The sequence below is a fragment of the Odontesthes bonariensis genome, chromosome 9 (assembly GCF_027942865.1).
Source record: "Odontesthes bonariensis isolate fOdoBon6 chromosome 9, fOdoBon6.hap1, whole genome shotgun sequence".
NCBI classification, from domain to species: domain Eukaryota; kingdom Metazoa; phylum Chordata; class Actinopteri; order Atheriniformes; family Atherinopsidae; genus Odontesthes; species Odontesthes bonariensis.
In genome coordinates this window covers 14,574,432-14,596,897 of record NC_134514.1, presented here as the reverse complement: position 1 = coordinate 14,596,897, position 22,466 = coordinate 14,574,432, and the positions used below count along the sequence as shown (strand labels likewise).

The 22,466-nt window shown below is 38.5% G+C and overlaps 1 protein-coding gene across 5 annotated transcripts in view; it reads right to left on the bottom strand.

Annotated features, from left to right (window-relative positions):
- Positions 1 to 22,466, bottom strand: part of plch1 (phospholipase C, eta 1) — a 61,197-nt gene that overhangs the window by 5,755 nt on the left and 32,976 nt on the right. For all 5 annotated transcript variants that reach the window (XM_075473267.1, XM_075473268.1, XM_075473270.1 and 2 more), the window contains 14 exons: positions 20,690 to 20,893; positions 20,008 to 20,128; positions 17,394 to 17,565; positions 14,220 to 14,327; positions 10,840 to 10,995; positions 10,067 to 10,129; positions 5,813 to 5,907; positions 4,384 to 4,481; positions 4,097 to 4,276; positions 2,737 to 2,844; positions 2,100 to 2,224; positions 1,702 to 1,786; positions 501 to 647; positions 31 to 110 (listed from right to left, as the gene is read on the bottom strand). In XM_075473267.1, the coding sequence (XP_075329382.1) occupies positions 31 to 110; positions 501 to 647; positions 1,702 to 1,786; positions 2,100 to 2,224; positions 2,737 to 2,844; positions 4,097 to 4,276; positions 4,384 to 4,481; positions 5,813 to 5,907; positions 10,067 to 10,129; positions 10,840 to 10,995; positions 14,220 to 14,327; positions 17,394 to 17,565; positions 20,008 to 20,128; positions 20,690 to 20,893 (1,742 nt within the window). The remainder of the gene's footprint in view (positions 1 to 30; positions 111 to 500; positions 648 to 1,701; positions 1,787 to 2,099; positions 2,225 to 2,736; positions 2,845 to 4,096; positions 4,277 to 4,383; positions 4,482 to 5,812; positions 5,908 to 10,066; positions 10,130 to 10,839; positions 10,996 to 14,219; positions 14,328 to 17,393; positions 17,566 to 20,007; positions 20,129 to 20,689; positions 20,894 to 22,466) is intronic.

Here is a 22,466-nt window from a genome sequence, read left to right as displayed (position 1 = left end):
CAGCAAACAATAAATCTGCAGAGAGCTTACCTTCCCATAGACATCATGCACTGACACATGCACAAAGATAGAAGCCTCAGTCAGCCCCTCCAAGTAAACATGTCTGTAACCTGTTGTTCAGAGATGAGGAGAGAAAGTGTATGAGATGGAGCGTGGGTTAAAGAATGACAACAGCTGTCAGCAGACTTTTGATTGTGTAGTGGCTGCCTCGGGGAGGGGGCATCAGAAGTTCAGGGTCAACTCTGGTGGGTTTAGATAACTAAATTAACCCACTAAGCCACAGGTCTTTTACTTTATCAGTCACATCATGGTACACAATATATTTTGCCCAACAGCTACTGTACTGTCAAAGCCTTGAGGGATTTTTTGTATTTAAGTGCCTGTTTGTGTTAACTGTCAGTACGGTTGGGATTTTTGATGGCAGTGACAAGCGGTGTCATTCATATCCAAAGGGTTCATTATTTAAGACAAAGATGAAAACACGTGAATTCTGCACAGACCAGGCATCAGGCTGCTGAAGGAAACAGTCCGTTGACCAATAAAATCTCGCCCAATCGGGTCATGGTCCCAGACAAGAAAGCGCACAAGCGCCACCTCAGCCATGTGAAGTGTGAAGGACAGCGTCTCCTCCCATACTGGGTTAAAACCTGGGGAAAGTACACACACACACAAACACATTCATTTAATTTCATATTCACCTCTTTGGTAACTTAATTCAGTGCATAACTTTAGTACACCCCACAAAAATAACAGGAAAGCTGGAATTGGTAGAAGTGATAAGTACTTCAATGATCAATGATCTGTGCACTAATCTTATAATACCAATGTGCTCCCAGGGCCTCTTAACCTTTCCCTAAGGAAGTATTTCCCCTCCCCCTGCAGAGTGCCCCTGTCTGGGTTGACACGTTAGGGGTCACACAAGCAGATCCCTCTGTTCGGCTTCCTTTGTGACTTTAATTAATTAACCTGACTTTTGATCCAAGCAGAGCTCCAAAGCCCGGAGTAAAATGCAACACATGTGGCGGTGGTGCTGTTTCATCTATGCTCTGTTTTTTGGAGGAAACAAAATAACTAATAGAAGGTCACAACTATTTGATTGTATTAATTGTTTACTATTCACACAATATAAATTGTGTGTACAGAGTATACATTTTCCAAATCTGACAGAAGCCCCCTTAGGGGGTCTTTAAACAATTTCAAGGGAGGCTCAGTGAATGGCGGTGTGTAAATATTACATTTGTTATTAAAAGAATAGCTCTATTTGATGTTGTTGGAGAGCTAACATACATTTGTTCTGAGACTGATTAAATTTTTTTCACAGAGAAGGAAACTAAAATATACCTTAGAACAGGACATTTATGTATTTCTTGTAGCCTGGATTGGTTGTCTTGCTAAGTGTAAATGAGAATAAACACAATTGTGATCCAATAGGCATCTAGAAAATTAGCTGAATTACGGTGTAGTCAGTGCGGTGTCTTATAAAGAATTCCTTTCTAAGGCTTTGAAAACCCCTGTCTGGAGTGTACTGAACATATAGTAGGTACGTGATCTATTTAAAATTCTATGAGGTAAAATAGAAAAGTAATTAAAAAAACACTCATAATGTTGGCCTTAACACAACACCAAAACATTACATAAACCATATAAATAGTAATGTGATATTGTGACACTACACAGTCGGATCTGTTTGTGTGTAACAACCATTGTCATCAACAACTCGTGTCTGTTCCTTGCAGCAGTCAACTGGCAAACCGATGATCTCCACTTCAACGAATGGATCAATGATCTATTAAAGGAGAGAGGGGCGTTAGAATTAATTACATTTGAGGCTATTACACTGATTATATTTATACTGAGAGCAGGTTGAACATATCTGAGCAGTCAAGTATAAAAGTTCAAATATGTATGGATGCAAGTATGTTAATTAATTAATTGAATTCCAATTGGCTTGAATTGGACTTACTATCTAAGTGCCTTGAGATGACATTTGTTGTATTTGGCGCTATATAAATAAAAATGAATTGAATTGAATTGAATTGAAAGTATGTGCATGAGAGAAAGAAGGACAGATGGAGAATGTGAGAGCACTGTGCTTTTACCTCTCCACGATCCCCCAGCATGGAGTCTGGTGGTTTGGGCAGCTGCTGTCCACTAATGATCTTGAGAATGAGCTGCTTCTTGGGGTAAGCTGGAAGTGGGTCATCACTGAATGGATTGAAGGAGCCTAGAAGGTGTAAAACACAACAGAGCAGCAAGTTTGATTAATGTCATCAGTTAATCTTCCGTCCAAGCCCACTGACACTGTTGCTTTCACCCAACGAATGATTTTTATGTATTTTCTTATGTTCTTGGCTGGCATCGTAAACAGAATTGCACATTATATTTGGAGCAAAACTGTTGCAAACTTCAATTATGTCGCCCCTACACTGTAAAGCTAACTTTTTATTTGGATAGCTTATTATGCAATGCTTTAAAATTATGGGAAACATAGTACATTATTAAGTATTAACTTATTTATATTTCCTTTAAATGTGTTCCAGTACTGTTTGTTCTTGTGTCCATTTCTACATGAAAGCAACAATTAGTTTTATAGTTGGCACATTTAGAATTGCATTTATGCATGCCTGAGGTTGATTCTCCAGCACATTTCCATTCCTACAATCTATTCCACACCTGAGGCCAAAACTGCCATGTATCACATCACAATAAATAAGGATTTAACATCAGTTCCTGTACCTTTGCACATGGGAGGAGGCTTGAGGACGTAGCCAATACCTCCATTCACCATGAACTTAGCTCTGTTGAGCTGCATCATCCTACCCTCTGTCTGATAGTTGAGGGCCACTGAAAAAGATCACATTTTAATTAGCTGCATAATGTAACTTAATATTCATTCAGATAGCGCATCAAATGACCCAATTTCTACAAAGATATCTTATGATGGCTTCTGTTTTTGTATACCTGTTTCATTTCTTCAAAAGAAAAAAAATAGATAAATAGATCGTATCGAATTCTAATGAATTCCAGCATATTTTATCTATTCATTCCTTCCTTATCCTCAAAAATCCTTGTTCTGAATGTAATCTAGATTGACACTCATGCACAAGATGCAAACATACAACACACGTCCTGTAAAAATATTCAGTCATGAGCAAACATAATTAATAAACTACACTATGTTATATATTGGCATTGACATATTTGGAAAACCCTGGTCAAAATCCATCCATCCTCCATTTTCTATACACACTTAAGTTTTGTTTTATGCAACGTTGGAAAAAGGAGTACCATGCAAAATTTAGGCCATGAAAGAAATGTGTTCTTGTGGGGTGGCTCATAATTCATCATCAAGACGGCTGTAGCTCTGAGGTAAGACTGTTCATCTGCTAGTTGGATGACAGTTATTTGATCCCCAGCTCACTCAGTCCACATGTCGAAGAGGTCCTTCAGCGAGAAACTGAACCCCACTTTGCCTCCAAGTGATGATGATAAGAGAAAAAAGCCCCGTATATCTTAAAAAACTATACAGATGGTGCTTTAAGTAGAAAAAAATATATCTAACACATCAAAAAGTCAACTGCAGCTATCAACATAATTGGAAAAAGCATTACCTACTGTCCTGTCGCCAACAGGCAATGTAGAGGAATCAGAAGCAAAAAATACAAACTGTTGGCTAACAGAGCATAGACTCAAATAACGGTTGGTCACAAGCACCGAAATGACAACCTGAGGCCCCTTGCAAGCAAACAGCACCTTCGCCACTAACCCCTCCCACAAAGAAACCATATTCAGCAACAAAGATACTGAAAATTTGTGGACAGACTCTAAAAGAAAAGGTTGGCCCACGGTAAAAAGGAACAAAAATGCCCTCTCAAAAAAACTGACAGACTTAACAGAAGTGTAAAAAAGCTTCTTGCCAAAGAGGGTGCCATTAAATGCTATTTTGAAACCAGAAAAGTGTTGTGTGAATGTCACAGATAAGACATGCATGCATCAGGTATGCAATGTTGATTAATGTGAAATGGCAAACCTGTAACTAAATCGAGAGCACTTGCTGTATTTAATAAAAGCTTGAAGTGACAGACCAGCATCTTACCCAACTGACAACCCACGTTCCAGTAGAATTGGGGGTTAAAATTAGAGGAGTCGATACGATAGGCTGAGGGATAAATCCGTGACAGCTGCCTCTGGTTAAAAGCCAAGAACTGTTCAGTCCTGTGATTGACGAGAGATTGTGCTCTGGTTTCGCTGAATGACAAAACGTCACCTGGTGTACCTGACAAAACATAGCATAGTCATGAGCAGATGTCCTTAATATGAAGAATACATTGATCCTTTTTGGTTGTGCGTGTATGTGTCAGGGCTTTGGTGTTTCACCTTCACCTTCATTCAGGCATTCCTGTGAGGCAACAGAGTTGGTGAATACCACCAGGTTTGACAGATCTCTACTCAGTTTCATCGTCTTCCTCTTCCTTCCACCCCTAAATAATTTGCAAGAGAGATCATACAGTGAGATCATTTGAAGATTCATCAGGCAAGGTTAAGTGAAATATACATGACAGAAGACATGCGCACACTGAATGACCCATTTACGGTGGACAAACATGGTAGGATAGAGAGGATTGTCCATCAGTGGCAGCTTGCAAACCACAGGAAAGAGCATCAAAGGCAAAAAGCTTAACAGGGACCAGAGCCCATGCACTGCAGCAATACTAACACAGTCATGCACACATACAGCTACATAGTGATGAGTTCTTAGACAAAGCTAATCAGTCACATAACCAGTCCTATACACGCTTGCTGAAATCTGTATTGTGACAGTTCCTGAAGATATGCATACATAAACAGGCTAACAGGAACAGAGACTAGAAGAGCAAGGAGGACAAAGGCCTTGTATATGCTTCCTGAAGCTGAAGGAGGAACAACAATGCTGGGTAACAATGCTTCTTGCCCAGTGTTCACTCACACATACAGGGGATTACAAGGAGACTAAGGTAGACGAGCAATGTGTGTGACAGAGAACTGGGCTACAGTATGTTCAAACTGTATGTAATATGAACACTGTGAGGTTTTTTTTAGCGATGGTAAAACAAAGAAAAGCATGGGGGGCTAATTTCACTTGGGATTTTAAAATTAAAATATATCAAATTTGTGGCTCATTCTGTTTGAAACAACATAAATTAATGTGACTGGAATTGTTCAGTGAAGGGATAGTGAAGTGAAATACCTATTTTTATGAACAACACTATATTTAGTTTCATATTCAATATATTTTATCAATATTTTTTCTGTTGAAACATTGGTTATAGAAAATGGATTTCATTTTAAAGCAAAGCCTAAGATCTAAAACTGTGACGATAAAACAACAAAAGCAGCCGGGTCAATTACATTATCTATTTTTGACCATGATTTAATAAACCCAACACAGAAAACTTTAATGACACGTGGTGGGTTTTTTTGTGGCCCAAATTTGGAACATCTTGGGATCATAGTATGTGTGGAAAGTTAGTAAATTTTCTTACTCTGCTAAAAAAAAATCATTTTAAACGGGCATTAAGAGAGAACACAATCATTTGAGTTTAATCTGGGAGATTGCAGATTTTAAATGAATAAGCAGGAATCCCAACTAATCTTCTCCCTTTGGCAGTGAAAGCTTTGAGTCTGTCATTTCATATCTAAATTACAGCTGGAGGGGCTCTAGTGGTTGCATGTGCACCACTGATGACCTAAATTGTTTAGGTTTCGCAGCAACCATCGAACCTCTCAGTTGACCGTGACGGTCAGTGTTGGGGTGAAGCTGTTCAAAGATCACCTGTTGAATTGTCCTCCGGCCTCCCTCCCAGACTTTTCCTGAACATCTTCCTCTTTGTCCATGCTTTGGCATGACAGTCTGGATTTGGAGTGCCTCTGGACAGTGGAAGCACATGAAAATATACAAACACACGAGTTAAAAAGCAGAAAGGTATTTTCTGAAGTATACGTTTGGCTGCTGTTGAGACCTTCATGAACGTGTTAAATATACAGTAAATCGTGTATGATGCCGCCTCCACACTCACTGCGCAAGAGTTCTTGAGTGGCCTGGGGTTGTTGTGAGTGTGTCTTCGGAAAATTGTGTGTTGCAGCGAACTGGAGCTGCTGTGTGTTTCTGCAGTAGCAGCTTGCATGTGTGCTTGTGCATGACTGTGGGTGTTTTCGGTATAGTATATATAATTATAGAGAAAGAGTATCAAATTCTGAGTTTTTTTCTCTTTTGAGAGAAGTAACATGTCTACTCGAGCTAAGGTGGAGGTGAGAAGGGGATGAAGGTTTAGTAATTATTTAGTAATTACAGAGTTTATGCTGCTAAGGAAGAGATTCCATGCATGCACACACACACACACACACATTTATGTATGTATATATATATATATATATATATATATATATATATAGATAGGCTAAAAACGTGTCCTCAACATCAGCATTTCCTCATCACTTTAAGTAGGATTTACACTAAATGAGAACAGTCACTGCTTCTGTGTCGATCACCGCAAGTGATGGTAATTAGAAGAGACAGGTTAGCTTGTTTTAGCAGTTTTTTTGCAGACCAAACAGTGTCAGATTTATAAAGTACATCTGTTCAAACAAAAGACACTGTTAGAGATCTGATGCCTTTGGAGATGAATGTTTAGCACTCTTTCAGAAAGATGTTGATTCTGGTTTTACGGTAAATTTAAAAAAAAATATTTATCTGGTATTTAAAGCTGCAGTCTGCAACTCTTTTTCAAGCATAATGCCTGGAACTGTCCGGGGATTCTGAAAGTAGTACATTAAATACCCCAATACAAAAAAAAAAAGAGTTCTCTAGGTCCCCTATATGTCCCGCTAGGTCCCTCCAAAGCCAGCAGGTTTGTTTACAAAATTGCAGACCGGACCGGTAAAAGGTAACCAATCAGGTTTACGAGCTGGGCTCTGCTGCCTGTCAATCACCGATTGTGCACGCGCGTAGGCTCGTCCCCACGCTTATTTATCTGGACTATTGAACTTCATTACGGGCTAGTCTACTTACTGTGTCTTCCATGATCGCAAATGACAGGTGAGTTGATGAATGAGGAGTCGTGTAGGCGCATCTGGCGTGCACGTCTACGTGCACGAGTTCTCATGTGTTTTGAAGGGGCGGGACAGGAAGTTGAATAACTTTTTATTTTTCGGTTAAAAAATAAGCATTTCTTGCATTTTGCGACTACGGAGGTCACCGTTTTCAACTTCAAGCGTTCTGATAGATCATGTAAACTCTTAAAATGCCAAAAAGTAGGACTTTACGTATGACAACAACAAATCTTGCAGACTGCAGCTTTAAGTTATTCTTAGTGTATTGAGGAGGCACATTGAATAATCTTTTCACATAAATTGGGTCAAACTTAAAAATATACATTTAAATATTTGCTGCAACTTTACTGTAAAATTAGATTTTTGCTAAAAGTTTAAGGAAATTAATTCTACTTCTCTTGTGTCTGCACTGTGGACATATGGGAAATCTAATCAGGTCATTGTTACCTTAGTTTAACATAAGGAAATCTCACAAATGAACATGTTTACCTTCATTAAAGCGGGAGAAAGGGTTGGTGATGACATTTGCCTCCTCATGTTCATATATAGAGAAACATAGATACCACAATTGCATGTATGTCTGTGTGTAGGCCACACTGTAGAGCAGTGTTTCCCAACCGGGGATACGCGTACCCCTAGTGGTACGCGGCGCACGGGGAGTTTATTTTTTTTATTTTTTTTAACAAAGGAAGATTATTTTGATTTAGTATTTATACTATTTTGGTTAATTATTTATATTTCAATGAAATGTTTTTTATTCTTATGTTGAATTCAACTGAGGTTAAAAAAAAAGAGAGAGAAAGCCTGAGAATTTTATGTTCAAGTTAAGGATATTAAATAAAATGATTTTCATGTAATAACCACTGTGTTGCTCTACTTTGGAGAATCATCGCACGCGTTGTATGTGTGAGGGGGTACTCGTGGTGTGACAAGAAGGCTCAGGGGGTACTCAGGCCAAAAAAGGTTGGGAAACACTGCTGTATAGGACAACATCTGCTTGTAAACTTATACAATGTGAATCGAGAGATGAAGATCTCTGTACAATAACAACTGTAACTGCTTTAATACTTAACTGATTTTCATGAAGTAGGAGTTATTGGAGGGTGGATCTTGTCAATACTGTGCCAAAAATTGTAACTTCTGAACTAACAATTCCTGTGACATGTTGGCCCCATCTATGGCTACGTAAAGTGCAAAATTAGTCCTTGACAAATTTAAAGCTGCAGTCGGCAGATTTTCAAAATTGCGAGTCTAAAGTCGGAAAATTCGAACTGATACAACTTTCAGGTCCCTCCCCCAACCTCTAACAAGCTCCGAATCGCCCCCCAAACCCCTCCCCCTCTGTGGACGAGGTTGTGCACGTGAGTTCACACCAGTGTGAGCGCACACAAGCTGCGGCAGACTCACGCTCAGCAGCGTGTGCACAAGCTGTGATTGACAGGTAGGATTCCTCCACCGTAACTTGATTGGTTAAAAACAGCCGGGAGCGCTCGGTTTTTGCAAGCACGATTACAGGCTTCAGAGGGAGCCACAGATTTCGTTATTTTTCCTAAACAGCCTATTTAATATTCTACTTCCAGAATCCCATGACAGTTCAAGCTAATATGACTAAAAAAAAGTTGCCGACCGCAGCTTTAAGGGTCTGTCGTTTTTTTTTTTCCAAGAACGTTTTAAATTATCTTAAGCTAATTTGACTGGGAGTGACATTGCATCTTTTCACCAGTCAAGCCTGGAGCAATGTCACGTAACAGTTTTGTGACACTCTAACTATTAAGATCTTAGATTATTGATTAACATGAGTGAAAAGTAAAATAAAGGTGATCGTTTTAACCACACAAATTATTTTCATTTCATGTTTCTAGTTTCTTCAGAGGCTGAGAAATATTTTGTTTTTGTGGAAAGTTTTAACTTTTACAGAAAACATTCCAATTTTAAAAGGCTGTATTGAATTAAGTCTCAGGGTTGAAGCCCCTTCCTTGTTTGTATATTATATAAGTCGTCAAACACTCCATTAATGAACAAACAAGATTATTTTTGTGTCCCAGACTCAAATTAAGAGAAAAAGATCCAGTCACATGACAAGTCGACTTCTTTAGGCTGAACAGTTGCTAATACTTCATTCAATAGGTACGTGAAGAAGGAATCAGATGGTACAGAAAGATTCATATCATTTGATATTAATAAGATTGATCCTACTTGGTCTATTTAACTGTTTGATTTGGTTTACTTGTAGTAACTGAGTTTAATTCAAACAAGCAACCAGTATTATACTACTAACTAAGTGAGTTATTGTCGATTTCATAGGTGTTTGTAATGATATTCTATTCTTGTACAAGCAGAGCTTGCCCTCCCCAGTAGTGGAGGACATGCAGATGCATAGTATCAGCAGCTAATGAAGCAAATATGTCAACTATGTATGTGTCTCCTGAAAAAACTTAACACAGAGATGCAGCTCCACTCCAGGAAATCTCAGTGTGCTCTGACTGGTCAGATCCAAAGGCCTGACAAGACACCACCAACAACCGAGCACTAGCTCAGCTAGTAACTGAGGCGATATATAACAATTCTTACGTTTTCAGTGGATACAAAATTAGTATATGCCTTTGAGTGCAGGGGGAGTTATCAACATTTTCAAATAATTTTATGTGAAATAGCTAACTATAAGAATACTATTAAAAATGGTTGATCCAATGTCTGTATGAGCTGTGGTAACAGAGCCGATCTACCCAAATCCGAACATGTATCTTTCCAAGCATTTCCAACTCTTAACCCCAAACACAGCAGAGCGTCACTCCAACTTTGTTATAAAACAATTTAACTAGTTAACATTGTCATTTCATCAGACAGAATTCTTTAAAAGTCATTTTAAAGCGAAGACTTTGTTTCTTTTTCCTGAAGCAAATCTAATCTGAATTTACCACCACACAAACAGCAAACTGAAACGAAAAAGGAACCTCATTTTTCCCATGCTCCTTACCTTCTGTTTGAGTGTTGTGATGAAGGATCTGCTTTGGGATTTCTTTAGAACCCCTTTTGAACTCTAGAAAATAAAAGAGAACACATTCAGAAGCTTTTCAAATCTGTGTCTGCCCCTGTTTTCTCACATTCATGTGGTGTGAATCTAATACCACATTAGCACCCAGTGAGTCACTTAAACCTTAAAGCTTAGGAGCTGGAGGGGATGCAACAGACAAAAGCAAAAAACCCAGCTGAGGAGGGCTGTCAGTGAGAAATAAGATAAGTTAGGAACACATAGGGAAAAAAGCATTTGCGAAAGAATGAGGCGAAAGGGATCACCAACAGAGTAGGACTACAGAGGATAGAGAGCCCCGATGCACTACACCCACTACATTAAAATGGCTGTCAGCAAACTGAAGCTTCTAAAAATAACACAAGAGGCAAGCAGGGAAATTAAATATTAAGTAACACTGCAGACGTATAGTCTTTCGTCACTTTTACTCTATTTTGACATGCTTTTGATGAAACCCACTGTATGCAGGTGGAAACACAGCAGCCCCTACAGAGAGGCCTGAAGAGGTGCTGTTTGTCTCTCAGTTTTAATCTGTTCAGTGGGTGTGTTTGACCTGTTAGTGCTGGCTGCAGTAACTAATCAGCTCATTTCCCTCTCCATCTCCCTCCGTGACTAACACCATGGCCTAGTTTAATCCCCTTCTTTTTTGCCATTTTTTCTTTAACTCTTCACAAGTATTACCCCTCCCAGCATGCAGCTCCACACACTTTGGGTTGTACCTGCCGCAGGTTCTTCTGAAGGCCCTGATGTGTGGCTCGGAGCAGAGCTCTGATGCTGAAGCTGTCAGTATCCTCCTTGTCTCCGATCCGAGACTCCTTCAACAGAGAGTCCAGTTTTTTTCTGATGTGAGACTCCACTTGGTGATGGCCATTGCCCTGTGTGAGAGAGGAGGTGAAAGGGAGGACACTTATTTTAAGATGGTAGAGAGTGACACTTCGTGAAACCAGGTCAACACTTAGCAGCACCAAAATGGTGGAAAATTAAACCAACAGGGCAATCATTACTTACTGGAAAGAACTTCAAAGAGCAGCAACAGGAGTAAAGGATTGCAGATTTATAAGTGGTAAACATGTGCTTTCAACAAAAGAAACTTGAAACTCCAACCCTGCAACTGTTGTTCACTCACTACTATTGGTAGAAAATATGAATTTACATCCTGTGGCATTGAATTTTGGGTTGTTGTGTTTGTTTATGAGTCATATGGGGAGTGTCCTGTTTGCACTGAGGTTTTCTTTTGTACACAGGGACCATGCCTACTACCCATCACAGTCATGTTTCTGTGCACAGGCTGTGAGATTAGCCTCTAAAGTCATGTCTCAGTCCATTTCCAACAATACAAAAAAATATCTATCTACCACGAATAACTGGAAAAAAAAGTTTTTAACGAGTTCAAAGATTATAAGAATCTTTATTAGCAATTCCATCAAATAAACAAACAACTTGATGTACTGTTTTTGATAGTGCTATATTTGGTTTATTTGATCAAATGGGCCAAGAGAGGTCATCAGATTTCACAGGGATTCAGATATTGGCAAAACAATTGCTTGTTACTTAGCAGATCTTACACACTATCACAGCAAAAGTGCTCATGACCTTCCAGGGTCAGTAACCCTAGCTCAACGTATAGATCTATGCACTTTATCTTTTTCGTTGGCGAAACACAATTTGACTTTTCTCTGTAAGGTATGCTATTCTTTTTTTCAGTCCTCATTTCTCCTCTTCTCCACCAAACTAACCAGGTAACAACACTGGCAGGTGCAGACAATAGGACATCACACCTTACAAGATTGGCAACCAGGTGTGACGTACCCTCACAATGTCCTTAGCAATAGCATCTATCTAACCATGTCTGGATCTGCAGGTCTGCAGTGTAGCTGCTTTATTTTTGCCTTACTGCAGGTGGCACAGGTTGGGCTGTGTATAAATAACACCGTAAAAGTCACTGTTCCCACAGCACATATAAACCCACTCCATGAAAGGTATATTACTCTATTACTGCAGCGTTAGTGGTGACTCCTGCGAAAGCATACTGGTTTAATGAGCTCAGTACAAAACCTCCCAGAAACCTGCCAGCATTCCTTTCAAGATGGCAGTGATCATCTGAAGTGGCATCTGCAGCTTTAAGCTTCCAGCTAAATGTGGAGGAATGATGCCATATTGTGTGAGTGTTTTCCTGTTTTGAATTTAGGAAGAAGGACCCTGGCACAACTATGTCATAAATGATGATGACTGAGAATGACTAAATGAAGAGAACATAGAAAGCATTGGTGTAATCTACATGTGTTAAGCTGGAAGTGGCCTGTTTTACATGCTGCTGCACAACTTATTTATTACAATAAATAGGTAATTCAGACACTTTATGGTCAAAAAGTATATGTGCATCATTAAGCATTATTATTAATAATAATGCAATAAAGATTTTTTTTTTGTCATTTATTATTATTATTATTATTATTATTATTATTATTATTATTAGTTAGTAGTAGTATTTTTATTAGAATTTGTATTATTATTGTTGTTGTTAATATACAATCATTGTAAATATTAATAATTTTTTTGAGCTACTTGACTAATTTGAATTTCCCCCATTGGGGGATAAATAAAGTATTTTTCTATTCTTCACAAACATTTCAAGCCAGTTACTGTAGTCATTACCTCAAATACAGCAATATCATTAAGATCCCTTAACTAACTTCTGTTTGTGCTGCTTATGTATGGGGGAAATATATTTTGTTTATGAAGCACGAGATAACAGATAAGCACAAATGGAAACAAAGAAGCTTCAAGAGTGAAGTATGCTATCACAACATTTAGATGTGCACCAGCTGAATCTAAGCTCCCCGACCCGACCAATTACCATTTATAAAGGCATATTTTTTCAGGGGTAAACATAACTCCTCTTAAACCTCACCAAAGTACTTTACAGTAGGTCACTCCAGCTCAAAAACGGGTAACCTCTAGGTGCTAGGTGCTCTAAGGCTCTGAGTTGTGAAGCTCATTTAAACTCTAATTTTGACTTTTCAAGACAATCTTATCTTCTGTAAATCAACAAATATCTGTTCATTTTCCTGAGGGGCTTGCCCATAGTTAAAAAAAAATTAGAGCCATGTGAGTAAGGTTGTCTTGCCCACGATAAGATGTACACAAATTAAGCAAGTACGGTTTAGGAAATAAATGTGTTTATCTCCAAGTCTCTGTAGTCATTTGTTTTAATTTATTGCATGTTTGTTGAGCTGTTTCTATTTTCAGTCAAATATCCATGTATGTTTTACATGTATGTATCTTTACTCTCCATGCGTCAGCTTTAAACGCAGAGGGTGTCTCCAAAGCCTCTCTTTTGGACATGTAGGTTTTCCTGAGTTTGTTTTGTTGTGGGACACATTGCCAAAAAATACACTTAATTGTGTATTTTAATACCTAACTAGGATGTTCTACTAACCTTAACCAAGTAGTTTTAGTAAATAATGAAGTATTAACAGAAGTAAAGAGAAAGAAGTCATACCTTCTTTCTTATACTTTTGAAATCAAATAAAAACAGAATTTCTAGCTAAGATAGTTGTTTAAAGAAGAAACAAAAAAATATTACTTAAGTATACTGTTATTAGTTTTCAATATTGTTTTACTTTGTCACAGGATAAATATTTTTGCTTCAAAGCATGAGAGCGTGCTGTTCAGGTATAATGTACATAGAAAAACAGATTTCAAACCTCATTGATGGATGAATGACATGAACATTCCAGTGTTAAGTTAAGATCGTAGCTCATCTTGCTTCCTGTTGTATTTTGTAGAGCTACTCATTGTACTCATTGGTTTCCTTTGTACATCGACACATCTTTGTCTTTATTTTCTTTGTTATTGCTCACCACGCCACTTTGTATAACCTCGTCTTTCCTGCCTTGACAGCAACTTTAGTTTCTTATATCAACAAAGACCCTGTTTCTTCTGTGTCTAATTCCTGCATTTGAGTCCTTTCCCCTCCTTGCTCCAGCCATGAATCATGACAAAACTGGTTATGAAATAATGAAAGTTAAGTGACTTAATGGAAAATAGCACACGGGTTTATGCACATAATATTCACAGCCACATTCCTCTATCTTACATTACTGGTCTTGAGTTTGAAGTCTTCCTCAATTTCATCAGCGCTGTCATCATCAGATACCTCCCCTTCCTCAGCATCCGCAGACAGATAGGCAGGCAGGCGCTTCCCCTGGTTGGAGGAAAAATAAAGATAGGAGAAGAGTGGCAAACAAATTTGACCCTTGCACATGTCTAAAGTTCAGCTCCATCTCACAAATCCTTTTCATACTCATAAATGCCCACAACTCAATTTTAGACCAAAAATACCATAACGCATTTCAACATGTTTGCACAGCATAATGCACAGATGCATTTTAAATAACCTCTGTCTTTATGTAGCTCCCTTATCAGGATTTACAGTGAAAGCCCCTTGTGACAATTATAAACATGCAAGAGGGTACAAAATGCACACTTATGCAAACACGCACACAATGTAAAATCATCTGCAGATTCCCCAAGTAGCTCTCTGAGCAACTTTTTCAGCACACTGGAAGCCCATTAGTGAGCCATTCTGAAGGTGAGTGGGAGTGAAGATTTTCCAAAGCATCTTTTTCTTATAAAAATGGGAGACTCAGAGTTTCCCACAGTACATTGAGTCTCTCACAGACTGACATTCCACCCTCACTTCAACCACTGCCACAAGCAGTCAATTACCCTTCTGTCTGTGTGTGAGTGTCAAAAAACCTTTATGACATATCTCTTTATTGTGTTGTCTCTGCTCTACTGGTCTGCTGGGGAAATAAAGGGGTGAAAGGCTGTCAAATGAGGCAGGGGGAGGAGAAAAGAGAAAGGGGGAGTAAAGTGGCTTTATTGAAAATCAATAATGCTCTCTCATTTAGAAACCTGACTTAGAGGGGAAAGAGCCAGGCCTCCTTCAATGTAGACTTTCTTCACACAGCAGATAAAGAAGATTTTATCTGGTTATCTAATAAATACTGAAAGCTTTTACTCTTCCAGAGGTTCTGAAAGTCTTGGTGTCCTTTGTATGAATAACTCATGCTGTGCCGGTAGGATCTTATATCTGAGGCAGTCAAAGCAATAACTAATATTTTTAACACAATCTCACTTAACAGCATGTAATAGCTATGTTGGTTCACAGTGCAAAACTTAGCAGTTTCACAATAAATGATCAAGAATTGTAAAAATTTCATGACTCAAAAATCTGTATATTTGTAAGTTTGCTTACAGGTTTATGTGACGACTGGCATCAATATAATATTTTCCACTAACTTCATTTTCACCTTGCTGGCACTTGCAAATGGTTAGGTTTAGGTATTGAATATAACATTTTTATTAAGAGAAATGACAAAATTCTTGGTTAAGATTAGTATAAAAACTTTATACATAAGAAACAATAGTGTTTGCTGTGAATGCTGCCTTATTCAAAACAATAACATAGCCATCTCATATTTTTGATTCTGACAAAGTTACTTTTTGGCATGGAAAACAAACTCACTATTTCACATCCTGGTTTAAAACTGGGCTGGATTTTTTTTTTTAAAGTACACGCCTATATTCTTGAGGATGAATATCAATAAACGTGATTGACCATCTGTCTGGCCTTTGGGGCACAGTTTGTGCTACAAAGAGATGAACGTACTAGACTCAGACACAGTATTTATTTTACATTTTATACATGCGTCTCAGGAGACGGCAAGCAGTCTGAGTCCAGACTGATGTTATTTGTGGTTGCACAATGGCGGAATGTGCTAAAAAATTAGATCAGAGGAGATCTAATTAGAATAATGATCTATAATCTCTTTATGACTCACCTTTTCTTAAAACATTTCCTCGCCCAGCACCCTAAAAGGTCGAACTCACAAATGCTTAGCACTTCTTCACCTGCTATTTTTGTACTCTGTCCTTCAAATATTTACTACTTATCATGGCCCCAAACTTTAACCCTGCATCCCGTGATTTGCTCATTACAGCGATAAGCCATCATGTGTCAAAAGCTATTTAAAATAATGGGCTTCAGAGTGCAGGGGTGTCATTGTCACATAATTTTGACAAATTACCCAATGCTACTTTTTCACTGGAGAGTCAGTTTTCGTAGATGCCTCCAGACTGCAGGAACTTTTTTATTGCCCTTAAAGCATTTAGACGAAGAGGAATTTCTTTTGTGTGTTTACACTACAGGAAACCGATTGTTATTGTAAATCTCAGAACTCAGTTTTTAGGGTCTTTTAGATGCTTTCAGACAGCAGAAATCTTTTATAGGTCCTTTTCTGAAAGTTCCCTTTCTGTACAGTGATTGTTCCATACATAATACTATATGATTGCTACACAAGAACCTGCCATTACAAAACAAATTGAAAACATCAGTAAAAAGTCGTCCTTATCAACAAGTCTTAACTTTAGTCATTAAATGAAACACAGGAGTATTGGGCTGACAGTGAAGCCCAGGGTTCATAGAGCATATATGTGATGGGGAAATGACAATTTTTTGACCACCTGTCAGCTGCCAGTTACATCCCTCAGCATCTCGGTCTGTGTTGCAAATGTGAACAGAGAAAAGGCCTGTGAAGGTAAGTTGTCCTACAGAGAGCTCCCCATTCCCCTGAATACTCAGACAGAACCCTTAGAACTGTTTGGTCTGAAAGCGTCTTTTGTTTCACACACCCATGTAAAAAGAGAGATAGCCTAACTGTAGAAACAATTATAGCTCTCATTGTAATTTTAACCTGAGGTTTAAGTTGAAGCCTTCTTTTCTGATTGTTACCACTGGTAGCAATTTAAAACATGAATACAACAACCCCAGATGAGTCATCAGTCAGGTTGTGTTTTCACAATATATACTTTAACATTTAAGCCAATAATTTGTCATTGATTTAACATATGCCAGCCACTCATCCTTCTCTCCTCTCAAATCTATGATTAATATAATGACCTAGTTTTGTCCTCCCTTGCTCTTCCTTCCCTTGAACTGTTTATGGAAAGTAATTAGTGGCCTTGTGTTGCCTTTCCCACTCCCTATGCTCAGGAGCAATGCACATAAAGTAACATATTGACAGATAATGAGCACTTTTCTTTCTTCCCTGCAGTTAGGAGAGGGAACTGAGGAGGTGTGACGTGGAGGGTTTCATTCACAAGTACAATAATTGATGAGCTGTATTTTCATTTTTAAAACATGTTCATTTAAGAATACAGACTCTCGGTCCATCTTTCCACCATCTATCCTCTGATGCATTCTTACTTTGATGAGTATCTTTCCTCTCAGGCTGTTAGGACTTGGTAATGTTTTGGAGTCTCTGCTCAGCACATCTCCCACGTCCAGTTTGTCTCCAAAGATTTCTCGCAGGTACTGGGCAATTTTCTTCTGCTGCTGGATGCTGCAGTGGTTCTCTATAGAGAGAATCACTGGGTATCTGAGTAAGATAAAAAAAAAAAAGAGAGAGAGAGAGAGAATCAGGAAACAAACACAGGTTTTCATAAGTTGTTTAACCCTTGCCAATAATCGGAATATTTGAACAGAACAGAGAGGGAGTAAATGATAAAAACAAAGCTGCGTGCACCTTTTATTTTCAGTGGTATGGCATGTGTGTGTGTTGGCAAGTGTGTCTTGAGTTATTTGTGTGTCTTCGTGTTTTCATTTGGAAAAGGTGAAATGACTTGTGGCCACACAGCAGCACAGCTCAAATGTCAGGTTTGTCAGACTGACAGCTCTCCCTCAGGGGACACAGCCCTGCTTCCACTTCCACCTCTGATCTTCAGAACGCACACTGATATGAACAACCGCACACACACTTTTAGTCATATTGCCAAAAACAGAAAAAAGTCATTTAATGAATTGAGCTCCTCTCCTGTGAAACGGTGGTGTGTCTCAATTAGTTATGTAGTGTGTGTATGTGTGTGTGTGAGTGTGACATGTGGGAGATTTGTTACATTGTAATATAGTCCTGAGGGCTATAAATCACATTAACAGGTGGCACTGAGGATGTAATGGTGAGTACTGGATGTACTGGAGAGCAATAAAGCACAATACATTCTGTTAATTAATCTGTTCTCCCTGTTTGCATTATTACAGATTACTAATTGATAAACTGTGAAGTAATGAGAGGTAGTGGATAGTTCTTATTTGCTAGATATGAATCTTTTCTTTCAGGAGACAGTACTGAACAAAAGTTGAATTAATAGTGGAAGAAATTGAATCTTGGAAAAGCTAGTCTGGGAAACAATGCATATTTGGAGAAAAGGAAATTAAAGCTCAAATAGTTGTTATCCACGATGAGTCTGGAACTAACTTTTGGCTTTTATTACAGATTAACCTGCGATTATAGGGGTGCCATATAGCTCAATTGGTTGTGCGGGCATCTCATGTTCAGAGGCTGTATTTCCTCGGCACAGCTGGCCCGGGTTCATGTCAAGCCTGGACCCCTTGCTGCATGTCCCCCCCCAACCTCCACTCATTGAAAAAAAAAAAAAACTCCAACCTGTTTTCTTATCTTACACTAAAGACAAAAATCAATGTAATAAGTTGTCTGAGAAGAAAAAAAACCCAGGTGCCCATAAAGCTCACAAATTAACACATTAAATGTGGTTTGTTCAACCACAGAAAAAACAGTACAACCAATAATTTGTGGCTCTGCGGTGTTCATGCAAAGATAAGATACCTAGTTGTTGGCTAGGAATTTGAGTAAAACTTCTTATCTATCTCTAAGCAAAAAAGTTATTCAAAGTACGAAACAACTCCTTTGATATCTGATATATTTTAATTATGCCACAGAACTGAGAGAGTGAATGACTTGAAGTTGAGTCGACAGCTAAAAAGCTACATGCGACTTTAATCTGATTTTAGTTCAGCTTGGATAAAGGTGCCACAACTATAATACTTCTTGTTTGATAACATAAATGGATTCTAAATGGAAATACAGTCCATTAATGTCTGTATTTGAATAAAATAAATCCCATTGTAACACAGTCAGTGCTATCATACTGTAAGGAGCTGAAATGAAAGTCAGTGTGAGCCAATGTGGCAGCAGGAAGCTGCATCATTCACCAATTTGTTTGGGTACTGTCGGGCCCAGCAGAGACAATCAGTGGATCCTCAGGGAGCCCTAGGAAACGCTGCTTAGCAGATGGTTCAGTGAGAGGTGCTAATTACCTCGAGGAATCACTGATCTCTGAAGAATATGAATATGGTCGTCTAACTTATGCAACTTTTTCCTCTTAGATATCTTAGTAAGAGAGAGAAATGGTAGTGCACACAGGTCAGCCTTAGACAATTAAGCAATGTGCTCACACAGTCTTTCAGAGCAAAATGAACCCCTCCCCATTTTTATATCTATAACTCATCTTCTTTGAGATGGCATCATTTATCAAACTATGTTACTCACTTGTTGCAAGCTACACTAATTAATTGTGAGTTGCTTAAGCATTGCACAACTTGTATTTGGTGCTCCTTTTTTTTCACATCAAATATAAGATCAAAATGAATTACAAATCATCTCATTCTTTGCCAGTTAAAAATAACCACATTATCCCAACTTACAGCTTCAATGGGAGGGAAAGCCTATTCGCCCCACAGTGGGTCATGCTGCAACAACATTAAGCAGTAGGCTATATGGTGATGAAATCAGTTATATGAAATATAAATCAGTTTGTTCTGAACCAGAAATGACATGTCGGAATCATTTATGTGAGTAAACTCATGGAAAACAAAATAAAATGGCATATCTGATATATATTCAAGGTTGTTTTTATCCCACTGCAATAACTACAGGATAATGGACGAGTTGACTTTCCATAGAACAATCAGAAAAACTCATATCAAATCACACACACACATATTACGGGCAGCTTTGACTCACTGGTTATTTACGAAGGCGTATTTATTGATGGCCTCTATGACAGATTTGAATGTTATCTTGGAAGTCAGAGTGTAGCCGTGTTGGACCATCGGCTCTCCATCGGGACCGTCCCAACAGTCCACTTTAGGGAAAGAAACCAAAGAAATGAGTCATGAACATGGGACATATGTATCTTTCTCTTATCTGGAAATGTAGCATTCTGTTGCTAGACTCTGAAAACAGTGGGAGTAAAGTCAAAACCAAGAAGGTATGGTTTAAAGATGCAGCAAACATCCTGAACATAAAAAAAGATCAACAGCAATAGTCACTATATTCCCTTCGTATTACAAAAACAGAACATCATCTTTTCATATCGGATGAGAGGGCGTTTGCTACGACAAGAAGCAGTCAAACAAATCTCATCTAATTACAACAGTGTGTTTTCACTGCAGACATATTGATTAGTCCTAGTAAGACAAGTCCTGGTGTTACTAATAGCATGAGAGATGACACTGCTCTGTTAAGGGTCCCACTGAGCCTTGGCAGTTTGAAAAGTGAGACAGCACGTACAAAACTAGAACCTTGAGGCTGCATTAGCTGAATTTGATTAAGTCATCATTAATATATTGTTTACGCCTGAGCGTTCCCTTCTGTTTTCCTCAAACTAAAATGTCTTTACATTTAAAAGAAGATGTTTGTGTACCTTCCACACAGCGGCAGCCAGACTGCAGCACCCAGGCATACATGTCGGTCTTGGAGTGGGAGAGGAGCTGGTCTCCAGTCAGGTAGGTGTTATGAGAAGAGGCGATGAAGTAGTTACACAGAGGCTGCTCCATGTCTTGATTCACTTCATGGTGCAAAGGATTGAAAATGTCACATGTTGGACTGCGCATGAAACTTGTGAAACCTGAAGAAGAATGCAAATAGAAGGGAAGAATCAGTGAGAATCACAAAGGCTGTGTGAGCTACTCGAGTCAGTTATATTACAATTTTATCTTGAAGCTTTTTGCTTGTTTGTTTGCATGTGAAGTCCAATGTTTTTGTTCATCAAGAGAGGGCCTTTCTAGCCATGCTAATTATCTGCGTGCCAATGTGTTTACCAGGCGATAAACTCAACAACTCTGAGAGAGACTGCTGTGAAATTTTGTACAGACATTCTTTATTTCTTTTTTTTTTGTGCTTTTTATGCCTTTAATTATAGGAAAGTTGGAGAGAGACAGGAAGCAGAGGATTGGGGAGACATGCAGGGCTGCATGGTGCGGGACTCGAACCGGGGCCAGCTGCAGCTGCAGCGAGGACTTTAGCCTCTGTACATGGGGCGGCTGCTTAACCCACTACGCCACCGACCGTCCCAGACATTCTTTATTTCTAACAGTATTGTTTATTCGCTGACTTTTCATGTTGATTTGTTTGGGTCTACATCATCAAACAGACTGGTGCCAGTTATCTCCTGACTCTTTCTAACACAAGCAGGAAGGTTTTCATCCATCCTGCGAAATCACCTTAAGATTTATCAGAGATTGGCTGACATTACATTTTCCTCATGACATTCTCTTCTTTCTGTACTAATGCTAACAATGCTAACATAAAATGCCAGAAGAAAATGGTTACAAGAATTAATACCTCGCAGTAGTGGTTTTGCCTCTATTGGTCAATTTGTGATTTATTTCCATGTTTGTTTGGACTCACACTGTTTAATGTATGTAGGGACACCTTTGAAAAAGTGTGCACTCAGAATTGTATAGGAATTTTCTGAATGCACATACATCCCCCACACTCAATTCTATAAGTACATCAACTTCAAGTAATGAAGCATGGGTCAGAATAATGACTTTTTTTGAAAATATCCTCTGTTGATCAGAGGTGATCCTATCCTTTTATAAAAGAGTCAAATAGATTACTGGTTGTTTCTTACATGCTTTTAAAACAAAATACTTTAGTGGTGACAATCTTGAAGAGTCCCTCTTAAATCCAAACTCTTATTGTAAAAGTGTGATATTCAGGCTCGGCTGAAGTTTCACATTCAGAGGTGGTCTAGGACACTGCTGTCGGCTTTTATTTGCATTGTTATGATAATCTGCATATCAAGATCCAATCACAAGGGGTGATCCAGGATGTAGACACAGTGTAATGCCAGTTGTGAACACACATACTTGTAATCAGATCAACTAGGATACATGTTGGCATCAAATATTAACAGCCTCTTGCTCTTTTCTATATTTCATGCTTTATCAGGACACCAGACCAAACCTGCACATTTGAAATAAGATCTCAGCAAGAATTTAGTCTTAAATTAAAAAAAATAAATCCTATAAGTATGATCAGCATAGAGTTTTTTTTATTCTTTTCTCTTCCACTCACTGAAGCATAGTTTTTTTCAACTGTTTAATCAGCTACGTTATCATCCGATGGAATTGTTTTACAATCTACATCTTCATCTACAAAGATGTGGTTTAGTAGTGTCACCACTGAAGTACATG